The sequence below is a fragment of the Borostomias antarcticus genome (genome assembly GCF_949987555.1).
Source record: "Borostomias antarcticus genome assembly, chromosome: 9".
Classification (NCBI taxonomy): Eukaryota; Metazoa; Chordata; class Actinopteri; order Stomiiformes; family Stomiidae; genus Borostomias; species Borostomias antarcticus.
The window spans coordinates 1,421,739-1,439,238 of record NC_140242.1 but is presented as its reverse complement, the minus strand read 5'-3'; the positions used below and the strand labels follow the sequence as shown (position 1 = coordinate 1,439,238).

Here is a 17,500-nt window from a genome sequence, read left to right as displayed (position 1 = left end):
GGAGTTTGCATGTTCTCCCTACCCAATACGAAACCCAATACGAAAAACATACAGTAGAACAGATGCTCTTCAGTGCGGTCGCTGACCAGGACCTGGACTGAGCACTTGGACTTGGTCCCATGAACGATGGCCGCCCACTGTTCTTGGCTGCCCCTGGAGGAGGACAGCCTGGATGGGAAAAATGCAGAAGACAAATTCCACCGGCGACCCCTGAAGTTGTGTGTGTGCTGTGTTGCCGCGTGTGTATACTTGTGTGTGTCACTGCCAGGTGGCTAATTAAAGACCCAGCCTTGAGGTACTGTAATTATTAAAACCAACAGTACAGTAGTATCGGCATTTGGCCTCTAGGGGGCAGAGATTGCCTCATTCCCTAAAGCAGATTAACCTTGAACTGAGCCTGTTTATAGAGCAGGTATTACCTATCCGCCAATCTGCCCCCTCTAATCTGTCCAGTCCCACTAGTAATTAGAGGGTAAAGGGAGATATGTCCACAGAGCGTTGACCAATCCGTGACAACGCACACAGGTGCGCGCTCTCTCTCTCCCCGTTATCCAATCAAATGTGGACAGTGTCTGAATGAGCATAGACAGTGCTGCATGATACACATTAACCCTTTTAACCCCTTTTAACACCAAAGTGACAACATTTCAAATATTAATTGGATTTTCCCTATAATACTAGAAAGCGCAATTTCTCAGCTTTCAGCAAGTGTTGGAGTGAGGAATTTTTTAGATTTGTTAGATATTTTTTAATATTATTAAATATTTGTTAGATATTTTTAAAATGTTGCCAGTGACGTGGTCGTATTAAAAGGGTTAATAAGTCTCTGACGTTCTGCTGCAGGCCCTCAACGCCTACCAGTATGACTCTGTGATGAGACGCCTGATGAACCAGCTGAACTTCTACATCATGCCTGTCTTCAACGTGGACGGATACCACTTCAGCTGGACAACGGTGAGTCCCTCCAACACGCTGTAGGACAGTTGACCGGCTCTGGGGTTACACTGTACTGTGACCACAGAGATTAAAACTAGATAGATACAGTAGGTAGGTAGGTAGGTAGATAGATAGATAGATAGATAGATAGATAGATAGATAGATAGATAGATAGATCATGACCCCTGAACTTGATTGTTGTTGTTCTACCCCACTAGGACCGCTTCTGGAGGAAGACGCGGTCCAAAAACGCCAAGTACCACTGCAGGGGCGTGGACGCCAACCGGAACTGGAAGGTGAAGTGGTGCGGTGAGTCTGGCGGAAACGACCTTGATCTGACCCTTGACCTGACCAGAACTCACAGTGACTGTGACCTTGACCTCACCAGAACTCACAGTGACCGTGACCTTGACCTGAGCAGAACTCAGTGAGGCTGAATGAATGTGAAGTACGGCAAAGAAGTGAAACAGACAAACTGAAACGATTGAAAACACACATGCTTGCAGGGATTATGTGTTCTCTCTCTTCCTCTCTATCACTTTCCCTCTCTCCCTCTCTCTCTGCTTTCTCTCTCTCTTTCTCTCTGCTCTATCTCACTTTCTCTCTCTTTCTCTCTCTCTCTCTTCCTGTCTCTGCTCTATCTCACTTTCTCTCTGTTCCTCTCTCTCTCTCTTTCTCTCTGTATCCACTACCACTGAGTGATGAGTCCCTTGGTCCTAGACCAGCCTAATGGAAGAAAGCTGTGGATTAAATGTTTGTGCGGTGACATGACAGTGATGCTGTTTGATGGGACTTTTTTGGGCTCTCCCACATGGGAGGCGTGCTGTGTCAGCATCTCTCTTGGGGGGCAGGGGGGGGGGGGGTGCCCTCACTCGCTAATTGGAACGTGAGGAGAGAAAGGACAGGGAGAAAGAACAGGATGTACATGTGTGGAGATAGAGAGGGTCCATGTGGTATTGATTAGGGAGGGGATGGGAGCTGCTTAGTGGATGCTGGAGTATTGATGTATCATACTGTAACTGCTGAATGGGTTTCTCTGACTGGTGTTCATTCACAGACCCCAGAAGGCAGGTTGTCTTTCTGAATGGAGGCTGTACCTCTGTGGTTACCTTGTACCACAACCCCAGCTCCCTCACTCCCCGAGCTGCAGGCCTACAGGGCTGTGTTCAGTTATGGTGTTCAGTTATGGTGTTCAGTTATGGTACGGTGCAGACCTACAGTACAGTGCTGTGTTCAGTTATGGTGTTCAGTTATGGTGTTCAGTTATGGTGTTCAGTTATGGTGTTCAGTTATGGTACGGTGCCCACTACCCAGGATACCAAGGTCTACTCAGCTGGCAGGCGCAGAGGGGAGAGAGAGAGAGATGTTAAACACAATAGCGCACACACACATACACACACACACACACACACACACACACACACACACACATACTGTTCATACTCACATACACACACACACACACACACACACACACACACACACACACTCACTCACACACTCACTCACTCACTCACTCACTCACTCACTCACTCACTCACTCACTCACTCACTCACTCACTCTCACACACACACACACACACACATACTGTTCATACTCACACACACACACACACACACACACACACACACACACACACACACACACACACATACTGTTCATACTCACACACACACACACACACACACTCACTCACTCACTCACTCACTCACTCACTCACACACACACACACACACACACACTCAGAAGAACACACTTTCCGCACTATTCATTACTGGGACTAAAATGATGACATCCACATAATTACAGGTCTGGCCCCTTGTTTGTATAAAACAGAAAGGAAATGACAAATCTATGTGTCGCACAGGTTAATGAATAAACAAATTATTTAAATCCCTTTGAAAAATGTGGGAGTACAGAACAGGTAACCTGCTCCCCAAGCCCCATTACTGGCCGTTATCCAGGGAGCGATCACACATCCTAGAGGAGGGGCTTTGACAGGGGGAATGTTCCAGATGCATTCAATCTCTGTCTATTCATTTAGGATATTGTGCGTGGTGCTCTTTGCTCTTGGCCCACAAGTCTAATTCCCTATATATTAGCGGATAGTGTCAATATGAATTAGGCTCTGTGTGTTGGATTGTGATTGTTTGCTAACATCCTCTCAGATCCGACTCAGTCATGTCTGCAGGTTACTGCGTGTCACACATCCAGCGTTTATTTTTGGATCACTCATGTCATTCGAGGTGTACAGTATGGGGAATATACAGAGTGTAATGAACAGCAAGCCTTGGAAGTCGGGATCAAAGCCTTGTTTTGAACTGAGAATAGAAGTCCTCAGAGATGTGTGCTGTGTGTGGATACATACTCCAGATACAGTATGTATCTCCAATGCTGTTGCCCAGCTACATTACAAGCTGAAAAGACACCATCATGATGACTCTGACTACATGACGTATTGTGGTTGTGGTTGGTCTCTCTCTGTGTTCATTTTGACAGCAGATTTTGACTAAAATGCTATTTAGTTTAGTTAGTCTAGTTTTAGTTGACTAAATAATATTACGAGTTTTAGTTGACTAAATCTACAGTAGATTTAGTAGACTAAAATCGAATGGGATTAGTTGAAGTGTAAGGCATTATTTAACCATTTCTCTAGAATTTCCAAACTCATACAGTACACACTACTCGAGGAAATATCTATTAAATTGATGGACAAAGATACTGAATTCCATTTCTATGCGCTCTCTCGGCCTGTGCCTGAGTTTTTTTCAGCGCGAGCCACAACTTTCACGGAAATCTCAGCATTCTAATTGGATCTCTTCCCAAATCGTTCCTCCCTCACATTTTCCTCTAGTTTTCATTTGTTGACGAATATTGTCATTAGATTTCGTCATTCGTTTTCGTCATCATACATTTGTTTTTATTTAGTTATCATCTTGTGATGATAACTAACTAAGGTTGTTGACAAATCATTTTCGTCATAGTTTTCGTTGACAAAATGAACGCTGGTCTCTGTCCCCCCCCAGACGAGGGCGCCTCCTCCCACCCCTGCGATGACACGTACTGCGGGCCCTTCCCCGAGTCCGAGCCCGAGGTCAAGGCGGTGGCCAGGTTCCTGAGGAAGCACAAGAAGAGAGTGAAGGCCTACATCTCCATCCACGCCTACGCCCAGATGCTTCTCTACCCGTACTCCTACAAATACGCCACCATCCCCAACTTCAACTGTGTGGTGAGGGACGCTTCTAGATCGCAGGCCGTGTTAAAGTATTTTTATACTTGGTTTAAAAATAAGAGCACGCGAGTGGTCGGTCAAGCTGGTTTTAAACAAAGGCAATATTTTTATTCTGTTACGATTCTGCAGAGTCGGACTCTAGCACAGGAAGTGAATCCAGGCAGAGTGAGTCAGATGTGGACGAGGTCGATAGGTTATATAGTGAAAAAGGAAGTGACATAGTTTCAGGATGAAGAGGACAGGGAAGTGATGTCACACAGGGAAGAATTTGTAGTTTTAACAGACTGATCTATGAGAACGAACTACAAAGAACAACAGTCAAGTAGGAAAATAGAACACTTTGTTGAGACTTGAAATTCATTCACAGCCGCAATCAACCAATCGCTGAAATCACACTTTAAATCGAACGAATCATCTTCATCGGCTTTGAATATGAGTTGTTGTTATCCAGGCAGCGAGTGATGGACAGGCATGACCTTTGCCCCCTTGCAGGAGTCGGCAGCCCAGAGTGCGGTGTCGGCGCTGTACTCTGCCTATGGGGTGAGGTACAGATATGGGCCCGCCTCCACCACCCTGTGTGAGTCACACTCTTCCTCTTCTTCTTCATACACAGATGTTTGTTTAAAGCTGCATGAGATTACTTTTTTATAGTGAAATATTAAGGGCTTTCTGCTAATAGTTTATGAATTGATCTAGAATGTATGAATTGATCTAATTGGCTAGTTCACTGGACTGCGGGTATACTGGTAGTGTCCAAGTATATCACAACCAGAGGGGCCGCCAAAGTGCCGAGTTATCTCATGCAGCTTTAAGTGTGCTCTAAAACATTTTGAAAGTTCAAAGTTCACCACAAGGGGGGGCTGATATATTTCTACCTGGCCGTGCCACACTGTCCCCCCCCCCCACCCCACCCACACACAGACGTCAGCTCCGGGAGCTCCATGGACTGGGCCTACCGGAACGGTATCCCCTACGCCTTCGCCTTCGAGCTGCGAGACACCGGCTACTTCGGCTTCCTGCTGCCGGAGTCGCTCATCAACCCCACCTGCACCGAGACCATGAGGGCCGTGAGGACCATCGCCTCGGGCCTCCTGAAGAAGTGTGACGAGACCGACAGGGACACATTTCCATTCATGGGATAACGGGGATCCGGGCGCGCCGGGACACGAGGCTCGGAGCTTTACAGGCGGGGGACGGCCTGCCTCTAGAGGACAGAAGGGGGTGCTGTTATTCGGGGCTGTGTTCTTGACATTAGGCTTCTTCTTTGGAAGAAGGCGACTTTTAACTTGTGGTGGTGGGTTAAGGCATGCTCGTTTATCACACGGGCTAGCAGTCTTGGAGGACAGACATTATTACATGGCACTTGATCTCAAAGACTGCTTCGGTATCAGACGAGGGCCATATCAACTAAACTGTTTACAACATATGGTGGACACAAGCACTTTGACTGACTTCTTTTTCAAAACGGACTTATTAAGTCAGCTGACTTCTTTGTCGTTTGTGGTTCAAACGTACGTACGTGTGTCCAGCGGGGTACGAGTGGCTGGATCTCAGGTGTTCACTCGGTGTAGAGGCTGTTGGGCCCAGAACCCAGGACCCCCCCCCCCCTACCCTCCCCCGCCCCAAGCTGGGGACCAGATGACTGGGTCTGTCTCTACTGGAGAACCAGAGGAGACCGCAGGGGGGCACTGAGGCGCCGACGCTCAACATCACAGCATAAACGAGGACACGACGGTGTCCCCAAAAAGTTTACTTTTGATATATACGATGTACATTTACAGTTTAATGAAATGTAATAAACATTTGCAACGTATATACACATGCTCATATTTTCATTGCTGGCATGTCTATTACAATATTTTATACGGGACTGTCAGGAACAAATTCATTTTGAGGGGGAAAACATCTTAATCTGAATGGCGTGTCATGTTGGTTTTATATGCAAATGACTAACAGGCTGTGTCCCCCATGTCTGCTCTGTATTAAATCTTTCATGTTAATAGCTGGCTTACAGGCAGCAAGCTGACATAGTCATGCGTTACTTCATCATTATGTATTTATGCAAACAAATGATTAGGGGAGTCTGGTTGGAGGCACTCAAATTTACCTCAGCCTACCTCAAAACATGAAGATAAAAGTATTTGTTTGGCAGGGTTTGTTTGGCAGTCTCCTCATCCAACTGTCAATTTGTCAGCCATGCAGTAACATGCTGATACGGTAGCTCTACCCCCTCCTCCCTTCATCTGTCTCTCCTGTCATTAGGTTGACGTTAAATTATACCCGTCCTACCCCTCTGACAGAACCCGATGAACCCTTCTGAATGTAGGGGGATTCTCTCTCTCTCAGTTCTAGTACCTAGTTTTAAGTGTCGCATACTCGGAAGATGTTCACCCTCCAATTGGAAACTGATATTTTTCTACTGGGATGTGTACTTAAAAGTAGCTGCCAGATTGTAAGAAAGTTAACAATGAGCAAATCACAGCTTTTAGCTTGTAGTTCTCTATCTCTCTCTCTCTCTCTCTCTCCCTCTCTTTCATGTCCCTTTAAGTAAACTGTATCTCTTTCCCTCTCAGGCATATAGAGCAACACAACACAACATCCTTTGATGGAAGAGCTTGACGCCAAGCATCACAACAGCAAACTAGACAAAGAACAGGCAGGCTATGTTCATTATCCCAAACATGAGGCCGTTAGACCCATTGCAACGAATGAGAAACAGAAGTGTTTTTCTGAAGTGTTCTTTCTCGGAAATCTCTCTCTTTAACATTGCAAACTGAATGTAATAGAATAGAACATGTTTGTAATTGTTTGTCCTTTACAGCATCTTATCATTGCTAATCAGTTCCTCATTCCAGTCCTAGGTACCCAGCTAGACCCAATCTGGCAGCAAGGGCAGGGGGTGGGTTTGAGTGCACAAGGGGGGGGTTAACTGTCCAGGCAGAGGGCTGGTGGGGAGAGATAATACGTTGTGTGGGGGGGGGATCTGTCTTTTGTGAGTCAGCGTTGTCCTCGATTGGCCCTGACTCTAAGGCCTGATTTAGACCTGTAGTCTTGATGGTTATTTTACACTAAACCATCATTATGTGCATAGTTCCACATTGTGCTGTAGTCATCAATGAATGGGTTACAGTGTAGCGTTAATAATCATCTCTAATGGATTCCCCCGTAGAGATTGAAATGTACAGCACAGTAGGCCCCATCTCTGGGTGTCTCTCTCTCTCTCTCTCTCTCTCTCTCTCTCTCTCTCTCTCTCTGGGGGGGGGGGGCATCTCTGGGTGTCTCTCTCTCTCTCTGGGGGGCCCATCTCTGGGTGTCTCTCTCTCTCTCTCTCTCTCTCTCTCTGGGGGGCACCATCTCTGGGTGTCTCTCACTCTCTCTCTCTCTCTCTCTCTCTCTCTCTCTCTCTCTCTCTCTCTGGGGGGGTACGGTTCAGATCCTCTCTAGTCAGAAGAACCACACAACGCCCTTTCAGCTCCAACTTTGGAAGACTACCCTTCCCAGCATGCCTGAGCAAAGATGTCACAACACACGGTCGTGTGACCATGACCTATCAGATGTAAACACGGCCTCACTTAAAATGTTAATCATAATCCATATCCCTGATCTGCCCAAAGTTGCGTTGCTGCCATCACAGATGATCTGGTGAGTTAGTGTGAAGGAAGAAGTATGGTTGTTTGTGCCGTACAGTAGCCTATACATTCAGACCAGTCTGAGGGTGAAGTATGGTTGTTTGTGCCGTACAGTAGCCTATACATTCAGACCAGTCTGATGGGGGAATAAAAGCTTCCCTCTCACCAGATGTTGTCACATTCTCCGGTCTACAGTTTACTGCTGGGGTAATTAATAGGCATCTCCTCTATGATGCCAACAGGAACATGCCATCAGTGGCTGTCGCAATTAATTCAATGTGACTGACAGAGCAATGCTGATCTATTGCTAGTTACTATTAGTCACTCAGGACATTATGTAAATTAGTGGCCACAGTACACTGATGTTTTCTTAGTTAAACTTTTGCTTCCATATCTTGAATATGGAGAGGGACAGGATTTTCTTGATGTATCCATAGTGAGGGTAGTCAAATAAGAAATGTCAAATGAAACAGTACCACATTTATTTACACACAGAATGAGCTCAGCCACATACACACTACCACTCATAGAGATTAATGCAGTCAACTCCAAATGCAATACCTTTCTATTTTATTAAACACAATTTACCACAGCTCATTCAGCAGAAGCTAGTGTGAATTGTTGCATAGGCTTCTTATCAATCAATCAATCAAAGCTTTATCATCTTATGTGACATAATGATCATTTTTTCTGAGTGTCAGGGAAGGTGAGTGTTCAGTCTGACCAGTGTGTCAAAGCCAGAGAGAGAACTTTCTGAGGGTCAATAGCACCTCCTATCGTGCCTCTGTAATATCCTTGGTGGATTTGTATTGCGAAGCAGCCTACACTTAGCCTACTGTATGATGACACGCACACTCACACCCTCCATACTCCTCTCTCTCTCTCTCTCTCTCTCCCTCTCCCTCTCTCTCTCTCTCTCTCTCTCTCTCTCTCCCCCCCTCTCTCTCTCTCTCTCTCTCTCTCTCTCTCTCTCTCTGCCGCCTCACTGCGGCCGTGCAGCGTGTCCTGACGTCGCTTCCTCCCAACATGGCGCAGGCAGGTTGCTAGTGGAAGTGGAAGGGATCTACCCCACCTTGTGTGTTCACGTTACCCCACCTTGTGTGTTCTCGTCTGCATGTTTGTGAGGACGACAGCGACTGACCTCGTCCAGGGAGATCTATCTGGCTCGGCGGCCGGACAGGTGCTCCTCTCCCCGATTCCCGTGCGTCATGTATGAGGGCAGAAAGACGCACAACATGTTCCTAACCCGCGCTCTGGAGAAGATCCTAGCCGACAAGGAGGTTAGAAAGGCTCACCATTCGCAATTGCGCAAAGCCTGCGAGGTGGCATTGGGTGAGTGTGATGTTATATTATTACAATACCGGGCTGTCATCGATTTACACACGTCACGGCTGTAAACTTGACTCTTATTCTCTGAATGTCGCAACAACATTATTCACACATCGACGCGTCTATAGCCTAAGCCCTCCGAGAACTGGTCTTATTGCGCTGAGCCTTTATATTCTTCTTCCTGAAGTGCACGGAGGCAATGCGTGAAAGTGTCAGAGTGAGTGAAATACGGAAATGGTGCAACACACGTTAGGGTGGATGTAGGAGACACGTTAGGGTGGATAGGAGCCGTAGGGGACATCGAGTTGAGGGTGCGAATATCAGTCTGCTACTGTCCGACTTGAGTGGGTGTGAAGGGAAAAGTACAGCCTGTGTTGAATTGATGACAAGGAGACTGTCTGTCTTTAGATAGCCTACATCGGTGCTGTCTTGTCACCGCGACTGCATGGGACAGGGAGCCGGACAGGGAGCGGGTCGGGGTGTCCGTGTCCCCAGCGCGTCCCCAGCGTGTCCCCAGAGCGTGTCCCCAGCGCGTCCCCAGCGTGTCCCCAGAGCGTGTCCCCAGCGCGTCCCCAGCGTGTCCCCAGCGTGTCCCCAGAGCGTGTCCCCAGAGCGTGTCCCCAGCGCGTCCCCAGCGTGTCCCCAGCGTGTCCCCAGAGCGTGTCCCCAGAGCGTGTCCCCAGAGCGTGTCCCCAGAGCGTGTCCCCAGAGCGTGTCCCCAGAGCGTCCCCAGAGCGTCCCCAGAGCGTGTCCCCAGCGTGTCCCCAGCGTGTCCCCAGAGCGTGTCCCCAGCGTGTCCCCAGAGCGTGTCCCCAGCGTGTCCCCAGAGCGTGTCCCCAGCGTGTCCCCAGAGCGTGTCCCCAGAGCGTGTCCCCAGAGCGTGTCCCCAGAGCGTGTCCCCAGAGCGTGTCCCCAGCGTGTCCCCAGAGCGTGTCCCCAGAGCGTGTCCCCAGAGCGTGTCCCCAGCGTGTCCCCAGCGTGTCCCCAGAGCGTGTCCCCAGAGCGTGTCCCCAGAGCGTGTCCCCAGAGCGTGTCCCCAGAGCGTGTCCCCAGAGCGTGTCCCCAGAGCGTGTCCCCAGAGCGTGTCCCCAGAGCGTGTCCCCAGCGTGTCCCCAGCGTGTCCCCAGAGCGTGTCCCCAGAGCGTGTCCCCAGAGCGTGTCCCCAGAGCGTGTCCCCAGAGCGTGTCCCCAGAGCGTGTCCCCAGAGCGTGTCCCCAGCGTGTCCCCAGCGTGTCCCCAGAGCGTGTCCCCAGAGCGTGTCCCCAGAGCGTGTCCCCAGAGCGTGTCCCCAGCGTGTCCCCAGCGTGTCCCCAGCGTGTCCCCAGAGCGTGTCCCCAGAGCGTGTCCCCAGAGCGTCCCCAGCGTGTCCCCAGAGCGTGTCCCCAGAGCGTGTCCCCAGAGCGTGTCCCCAGAGCGTGTCCCCAGAGCGTGTCCCCAGAGCGTGTCCCCAGAGCGTGTCCCCAGAGCGTCCCCAGCGTGTCCCCAGCGTGTCCCCAGAGCGTGTCCCCAGAGCGTGTCCCCAGCGTGTCCCCAGAGCGTGTCCCCAGAGCGTGTCCCCAGAGCGTGTCCCCAGAGCGTGTCCCCAGAGCGTGTCCCCAGAGCGTATCCCCAGAGCGTGTCCCCAGAGCGCGTCCCCAGAGCGCGTCCCCAGAGCGTGTCCCCAGAGCGTGTCCCCAGAGCGCGTCCCCAGAGCGTGTCCCCAGAGCGTGTCCCCAGAGCGCGTCCCTAGAGCGTGTCCCCAGAGCGTGTCCCCAGAGCGTGTCCCCAGAGCGTGTCCCCAGAGCGTGTCCCCAGCGCGTCCCCAGCGTGTCCCCAGAGCGTGTCCCCAGAGCGTGTCCCCAGAGCGTGTCCCCAGAGCGTGTCCCCAGCGTGTCCCCAGAGCGTGTCCCCAGAGCGTGTCCCCAGAGCGTGTCCCCAGAGCGTGTCCCCAGAGCGTGTCCCCAGAGCGTGTCCCCAGCGTGTCCCCAGAGCGTGTCCCCAGCGTGTCCCCAGAGCGTGTCCCCAGCGTGTCCCCAGAGCGTGTCCCCAGAGCGTGTCCCCAGAGCGTGTCCCCAGAGCGTGTCCCCAGCGGTCCATCACACCGCTGCAGGTGGAGGCGGTCGCGGAAACGCACCCCCATTGGAGGCGTTTTCACAAGTGTTATTTGAAACATAGGAAGAGAGAGGGATTCATCAAAAGGTCAAACTAGGTTTAGTTTATTTTGCCTTCAGGGCAATAGCCCCTATTTGAACACTACAGGGTGTGTGCGCAAGTAGCCTATATAGGCTTTGTTTGCACTTGGCTCGGAACAAGTTGGGTTGTGCTCTGCTACCTGAGAAATGTGACACTGCTGACCAAACAATGCGACCATCTTTGTTGAGAAGCCTGTAGGCTACTTCCCTTCTCTACAGTAGGCCATCTCTCTGCCGGGGTGGATAGGCTAGATGGGAGCTAAAGCACAACATTAACATACATTTTTGCATTATATCCTGTGCGTCTGACTGTGTTTGGCTTGTATTAAAACATCCTATAGAGGAACCCATCCAGCCCACTAGACTACAGCAGAGACAAGTGGATTTTGTGGCGGTAGGCTAGTTCAGATATAGGCAGGTATAATAGGCGGTCGTGAGGCTCTCTTGATATTCATGAAGTCTCTCTTTTACTGTAGTGGGCTACGAGCAGCGAGTCAGTCACATTCTGTAGGTGAGAATCTAGACAATCTTCTCATCTTTCATTTTTGTGATTTTTTCATCGAGTATGGCCAAGCTGGTCTGTTGGAGCCGAGGAACCCCCCGAGTGAAGTAATCACATGTCAAAACAATCGAGTGACCCAGTATACCGAACCACTGCCTTACATAATACCCCCCTGCCCCCCAGAGAGAAGGACACCTCTTCCTGTCTGCTGCCCGTCTACTGGCACCAGAGCCAGCCCGCCACCCTCCCTACCCACACAACTCACTCTCTACAACTGGACATCACTTGAAGCAACACCTGACCACACTTGAACACACCTTGCCTGTATTATGAACAATAACAATTGTGTAGGTCGGGAGTGTGGTGGGCTGGCTCTGGGAGAGACTCTTTCATACAATAGACAATTACAACTAACCCTGTACACATGTATACTTGAATGATATTGATTGAACCAATTGTTTATCAAATTGATAGACTGCTAGACTATGGATAGTAAATTGCCAGTTTGGGAACCTTTAAGGTCTGGCTGTGTAACTAGAAGTAACTTATTAGTGCTGATTCAATATTCAAGGAAGTGGCAGAAATCTTGATAAGATACTGTAAGGAAATGATAAGAATTCCAGTGTATCTGTACTGGTAATAATAAACTTTCCATTCTATTCTATTCTCTTCTACTCAGTAGCTGTTCTCTCCCTGAGCTCCCCACACAGCTGTTCTCTCCCTGAGCCCACCACACACAGTCTCTACCTAGCTGTTCTCTCCCTGAGCCCACCACACAGCTGTTCTCTCCCTGAGCCCACCACACACAGTCCCTACCTAGCTGTTCTCTCCCTGAGCCCACCACACAGCTGTTCTCTCCCTGAGCCCCCCACACACAGTCTCTACCTAGCTGTTCTCTCCCTGAGCCCACCACACAGCTGTTCTCTCCCTGAGCCCACCACACAGTCTCTACCTAGCTGTTCTCTCCCTGAGCCCACCACACAGCTGTTCTCTCCCTGAGCCCACCACACAGCTGTTCTCTCCCTGAGCCCCCCACACAGCTGTTCTCTCTCTGAGCCCACCACACAGCTGTTCTCTCTCTGAGCCCACCACACAGCTGTTCTCTCTCTGAGCCCCCCACACAGCTGTTCTCTCTCTGAGCCCCCCACACAGCTGTTCTCTCCCTGAGCCCCCCACACACAGTCCCTACCTACTGATCTCTCCCTGAGCCCACCACACAGCTGTTCTCTCCCTGAGCCCACCACACAGTCCCTACCTAGCTGTTCTCTCCCTGAGCCCACCACACAGTCCCTACCTAGCTGATCTCTCCCTGAGCCCACCACACAGTCTCTACCTAGCTGTTCTCTCTCTGAGCCCACTACACACAGTCTCTACCTAGCTGTTCTCTCTCTGAGCCCACCACACAGTCTCTACCTAGCTGTTCTCTCTCTGAGCCCACCACACACAGTCTCTACGTACTCAGTAGCTGTTCTCTCCTCGTACGGATGTGGGCTCGTTGTGCACATTATCGGTTAGCTACTGTATCGGTTAGCTACTGTACGAGGCTCTCCTTGTCCCTGTTGTTGCTCATAATGGAACATCACTCTTTTTTGTCATTGTCTGTTGATACACAGAGAGAGAGAGAGTGCTGAGAGAGAGATACAGAGAGAGAAAGAGAGAGAGAGAGAGAGATACAGAGAGAGAGAGAAAGAGAGAGAGAGAGAGAGTGCTTTCCCACAGAAACTGACCTTTTCTTTAGCACTGGAAATATTATCCGGCAGCTTAGCCTGTATCTCTCTCCCATTCTCAGAGAATGCCAGAGACATGACGGAAACTTCCACTTTATCTTAGGATCACACAGTCGTCTCATTTCCCTTTGATGAAAGGAACAGACGGTTTATTTTTATTTTTATGACAGAGGCTGACACGCTGAATCCTCTCAGACATCAAAACCACCTACATTTTGAATATAGAGAGTATATTCACACATGAAATCGAGGTGTACTCTATGGATGGGGACGGCATCGTCGTCATCTTCACGCCTGTCCGGTCGTATCAGATGTGTGAATACTGAAGTTGTCGGAGCTGCGCCGCTGTAGAGGTCATGTAGAGGTCATTTCCAGGTCAGTGCGGAGAAGCTCCACTCCAGTCCGGCTGAAGGAGTCGTTTTCCGTCCTGTGGGAGGTGACCGTGGGCCAGTTGGGGGGTCAAAGTTCAGGGGTGCTGCTGGACACGCATAACTACCATTCCTGAGCCCTCCCCTCGCGCAGCTCACAGCTGCCTGTGAACACACCCAGCCCCCAGACCAGGGGCCCGCCGCCCGCTGCTGACCACCAAGCACTTAACCTTCAACTTCGGGAGCAGTCAGCTAGTTGAATAGCGCCGTCTATCTACAGTAGGACATGGCGTAGCGGGGTAACGTCTACATAATTCACCCGCCTAGCTGTTATTTACGGGTTGTCGATGGAACAGCACCGGAGGGCAGGTAGAGTAGAGTGCAGTGTACGCCGCGATGCTGTTCCGCCTCCCGAGATGAGAGTCGACATGATGGATGCTTCCGGAAACAGAGCAGCTATTGTTCCTCCACACTGAGTGTGCTCTGTGCAGCGGCAGTGCTGGTCCAGTCAGCGCAACGTCCAGAATCACGTCCAGACGTCCCTGAATCCATACACATTATCTCTTGAGAGACATGCTAAGTATTGTAGTGTAGGAAAGAGGCTTGAGGCGTATTGTAATGTGGATCTAATACCTGGCCTCCCATAGAGCGAGGTGGGCTGGAGTTTCTGAGGATTTGTCAAAGTTCCTTAGTTCCGTTTCTTTTGGAGTTGTTGTTTTTTTTTGCCTGAATTCTCTGCATAAGCCAGCCTGTAAGCCAGCGCAGCTTGGAGAGCAAATGTCCGATTGTCCGTATGTTCTGGCGTTGTTGACCTGCAGTTCTATGTTGCTACCACAAGAGGCAGTGGTCCCAGAACATCAAAACAAAAAGACTCCACAGATTTCCCAGGTGGCCGAGTGGATAGTGCTCTGCCTAAGGGTGTACAAATCGGTGCTCTAGTGGCAAACTTTATTCGTTTCAAGAGGAAACCGGCCTTTTCAGAACTGGAGTGGCGTGTGGCTACAAGCCATTAAGCGTTTGCGGTGCCCATTTTATATCAGGTAAGTTATTTTGACTACCTGGTTTCACTGGAATGTCTGGTTGAAATGTAGAGTAATATCTGAAGTAAACAGTAACCCATAACCTGGCTGCACGCTAAGCTAAAGCTAAGTTCAGGAAATGAAGCCCAATGATAGCTTGCTAACGTTAGCTAGTGCTAGCTAACACGCTAACTAGTGTTAACTAGCTAACTCAACTAATGCAGGGACATATAGGCTACATCTGTTGTTTTTACATTACTTATTTTTTACAGGGAAAATGGAATTAGGAAACCATTTGTCTGTGCAGGCCATTCTAATACAAAGTTTAAATCCTAATAATAACTGGCCTTTTCATTTTGCAAATTGTTTGCTTCATTGATTCAAAACAAATAACAAAAACATCTCATTTCAGTTTTCTGTAAAATCATCCATTATGTGAAATGCATGGCGCGGGAATGGACGGTTGTGGGCGTGGTTTTGACCCTAAACCGGTCTTCACATTACCATGCGAGCTAAGGGCGGCCAGCTTAGTGAGAAACCTATAACTGAAAAAGTGATCTTTTTGGAAGACTGTAACGTTGAAGCTCGTCCGAAGACGGTGCTGTTTACGTCTTTCTGGATTCATGAACTATCAGCCGGTTCTGGACGCCAACTTTACCAACTGGAATGATTGATTGATTGATTTTATTTATTTTTAAGACAGGGACAAGGTACAGTAGACATTTACCCTATAGAATAGGGAGAGATGCACTGTACAAGGTTATAGCTAAACAGCTAATTTCCACCCGCAGTCCCTGGGCAAATAAATATACAGTCTTAAAATAGTGGGGCAAATAGTATACAGTAGGAAAGTTACATACATAGAAGGAATACAAATGGGAGATGAAAACAGAGCTGAGGCCCTCACCCCACTGGGAAATAGTATAGTCTTCATGAGGACACACATACTGAACACACACACACACACACACACACACTGTACAAACCTAACAGAGGGCAGTCCTACAGTGACCAGACCACAATGTCTGCAGTGGCTCCATAGTCCATAGCTTCTCTGCATACCAAACCAAGGAGTTGAGTTTTGCTCTGTATTCATTGCAATTCAGAAAACAAACTCTAATATTCATCCGGATACAGAGATCTTGGTTTACTTCTTAATCTCGCACATTTTCCAGTGTTATGTCTTTAATGAGATCTCAGCGGCGTCGACTCAAACTAGCATTGGCGGCCGTTCCGACGTGCGGCTAGTCAGTATGAATCCAGTCACGGACTATGCATCTGCCCCCACAGACCTCTAAAAATGTGTTGATATTCAGAACACCTCACTGTCAACACAGTCTCTCCTTAGAAGTGAGGGAAATAACACTCAGCCTCTGCCCGCAAAGTGGGCACATCATTCACAGAGGGAGAATGGAACTGGATATTAACCCTTTTAATATGACCACGTCACCGGCAACATTTTAAAAAATATCTAACAAATATTTAATAATATTTAAAAAAAAATCTAACAAATCTAAAAAATTCCTCACTCCAACTCCTTTCTAGTATTATAGGGAAAATCCAATTAATATTCAAAATGTTGTCACTGTACTTTCAGGGTTAAAAGGGTTAAAATAATAAAAACTATAAATAAATAAAATTAAATAAATAAATAAAAACTATAAATCTCAAAAAAATAAGTGAGGGAGATGCAGCAGCTGAAGGACAGAAGCTAGCCGTATTCAGACACTACGGCGCCCGGGGGATCCGCGGGGAGATCTGAGAACATGGCGTCTCCAGGAGGGAGGAAGTGGCGATGTGGTACCGGCAGCAGCTCTCAGCTGCGTTTTATGTTGGCCCTTTGTCGTCTGCGATGTTCTGGAAGTTTCTTCTCCAGTGCATGCCCTCAGCAGGCTGTCGGCCGGCTTCTCCCGCAAACCAGAGAGAGAGAGGTGTGTGTGTGTGTGTGTGTGTGTGTGTGTGTGTGTGTGTGTGTGTGTGTGTGTGTGTGTGTGTGTGTGTGTGTGTGCTGAGAGACAGATGTGCTGGCAAATCAAATCCCCTAAAACATGGAAGCCCTCCTGGTGGATGGCGGAGCCTTGCCAAGCCCTACCACAACCATGATGTTGTTATGTGTGAATGGGAGTGAGTTAATTTGGCTTTGCAGACTCCTCCAGCTGGGAGGAGAGAAACACTGCTGCAGGAGAGGGGAGGAGAGGAGAGGAGGAGGGAGAGAGAAGAGGAGGGAGAGGAGAGAAGGAAGAGGGGAGGAGAGAGAAGATGAGAGGGAGTGTAGGAGAGGAGAGGCAGTTCTCACCCCCTGCTGTGTTCCTTTCTCTGCTCTCCCAGCTGTGAGCAGACGGCAGAGCACGGCAGTGGGCCTGGCTTTCACCAGCACCCAGATAATGAGCCTATAAAGAGCCGGCCTGTCCCGGGGGGGGTGTGGGGGGCGGGGGGCAGCCCTTTCATCCAGAGTCTGGGGCAGAACGAGCTAGCACCGCCTCAGAGAGAGTCTGGCCTCTGCTCATGGTAACACTGACACCTCCATACATAATACATTTTCGGCCCACTGCTGCGCAAAGGCCTCACTCAGTCCGAGGACAGATG

At 49.3% G+C, this 17,500-nt stretch overlaps 2 protein-coding genes across 2 annotated transcripts in view; both read left to right on the top strand.

Annotated features, from left to right (window-relative positions):
• Positions 1-5,311, top strand: part of cpa6 (carboxypeptidase A6) — a gene marked incomplete at both ends in the record, with an annotated part of 23,792 nt that extends 18,481 nt beyond the window's left edge. Inside the window, 5 exon segments of the mRNA XM_084443499.1 lie at positions 844-954; positions 1,155-1,245; positions 3,964-4,166; positions 4,662-4,746; positions 5,091-5,311. Coding sequence (XP_084299625.1) covers positions 844-954; positions 1,155-1,245; positions 3,964-4,166; positions 4,662-4,746; positions 5,091-5,311 — 711 coding nt within the window.
• A 3,503-nt stretch (positions 5,312-8,814) lies between these two features.
• The window catches only part of LOC311313374 (brefeldin A-inhibited guanine nucleotide-exchange protein 1-like), a 77,456-nt gene continuing 68,770 nt past the window's right edge, over positions 8,815-17,500 (top strand). Inside the window, exon 1 of the mRNA XM_084443498.1 lies at positions 8,815-9,130. Within this exon, the coding sequence (XP_084299624.1) occupies positions 9,007-9,130 (124 nt within the window). The 5' untranslated portion in view covers positions 8,815-9,006. The remainder of the gene's footprint in view (positions 9,131-17,500) is intronic.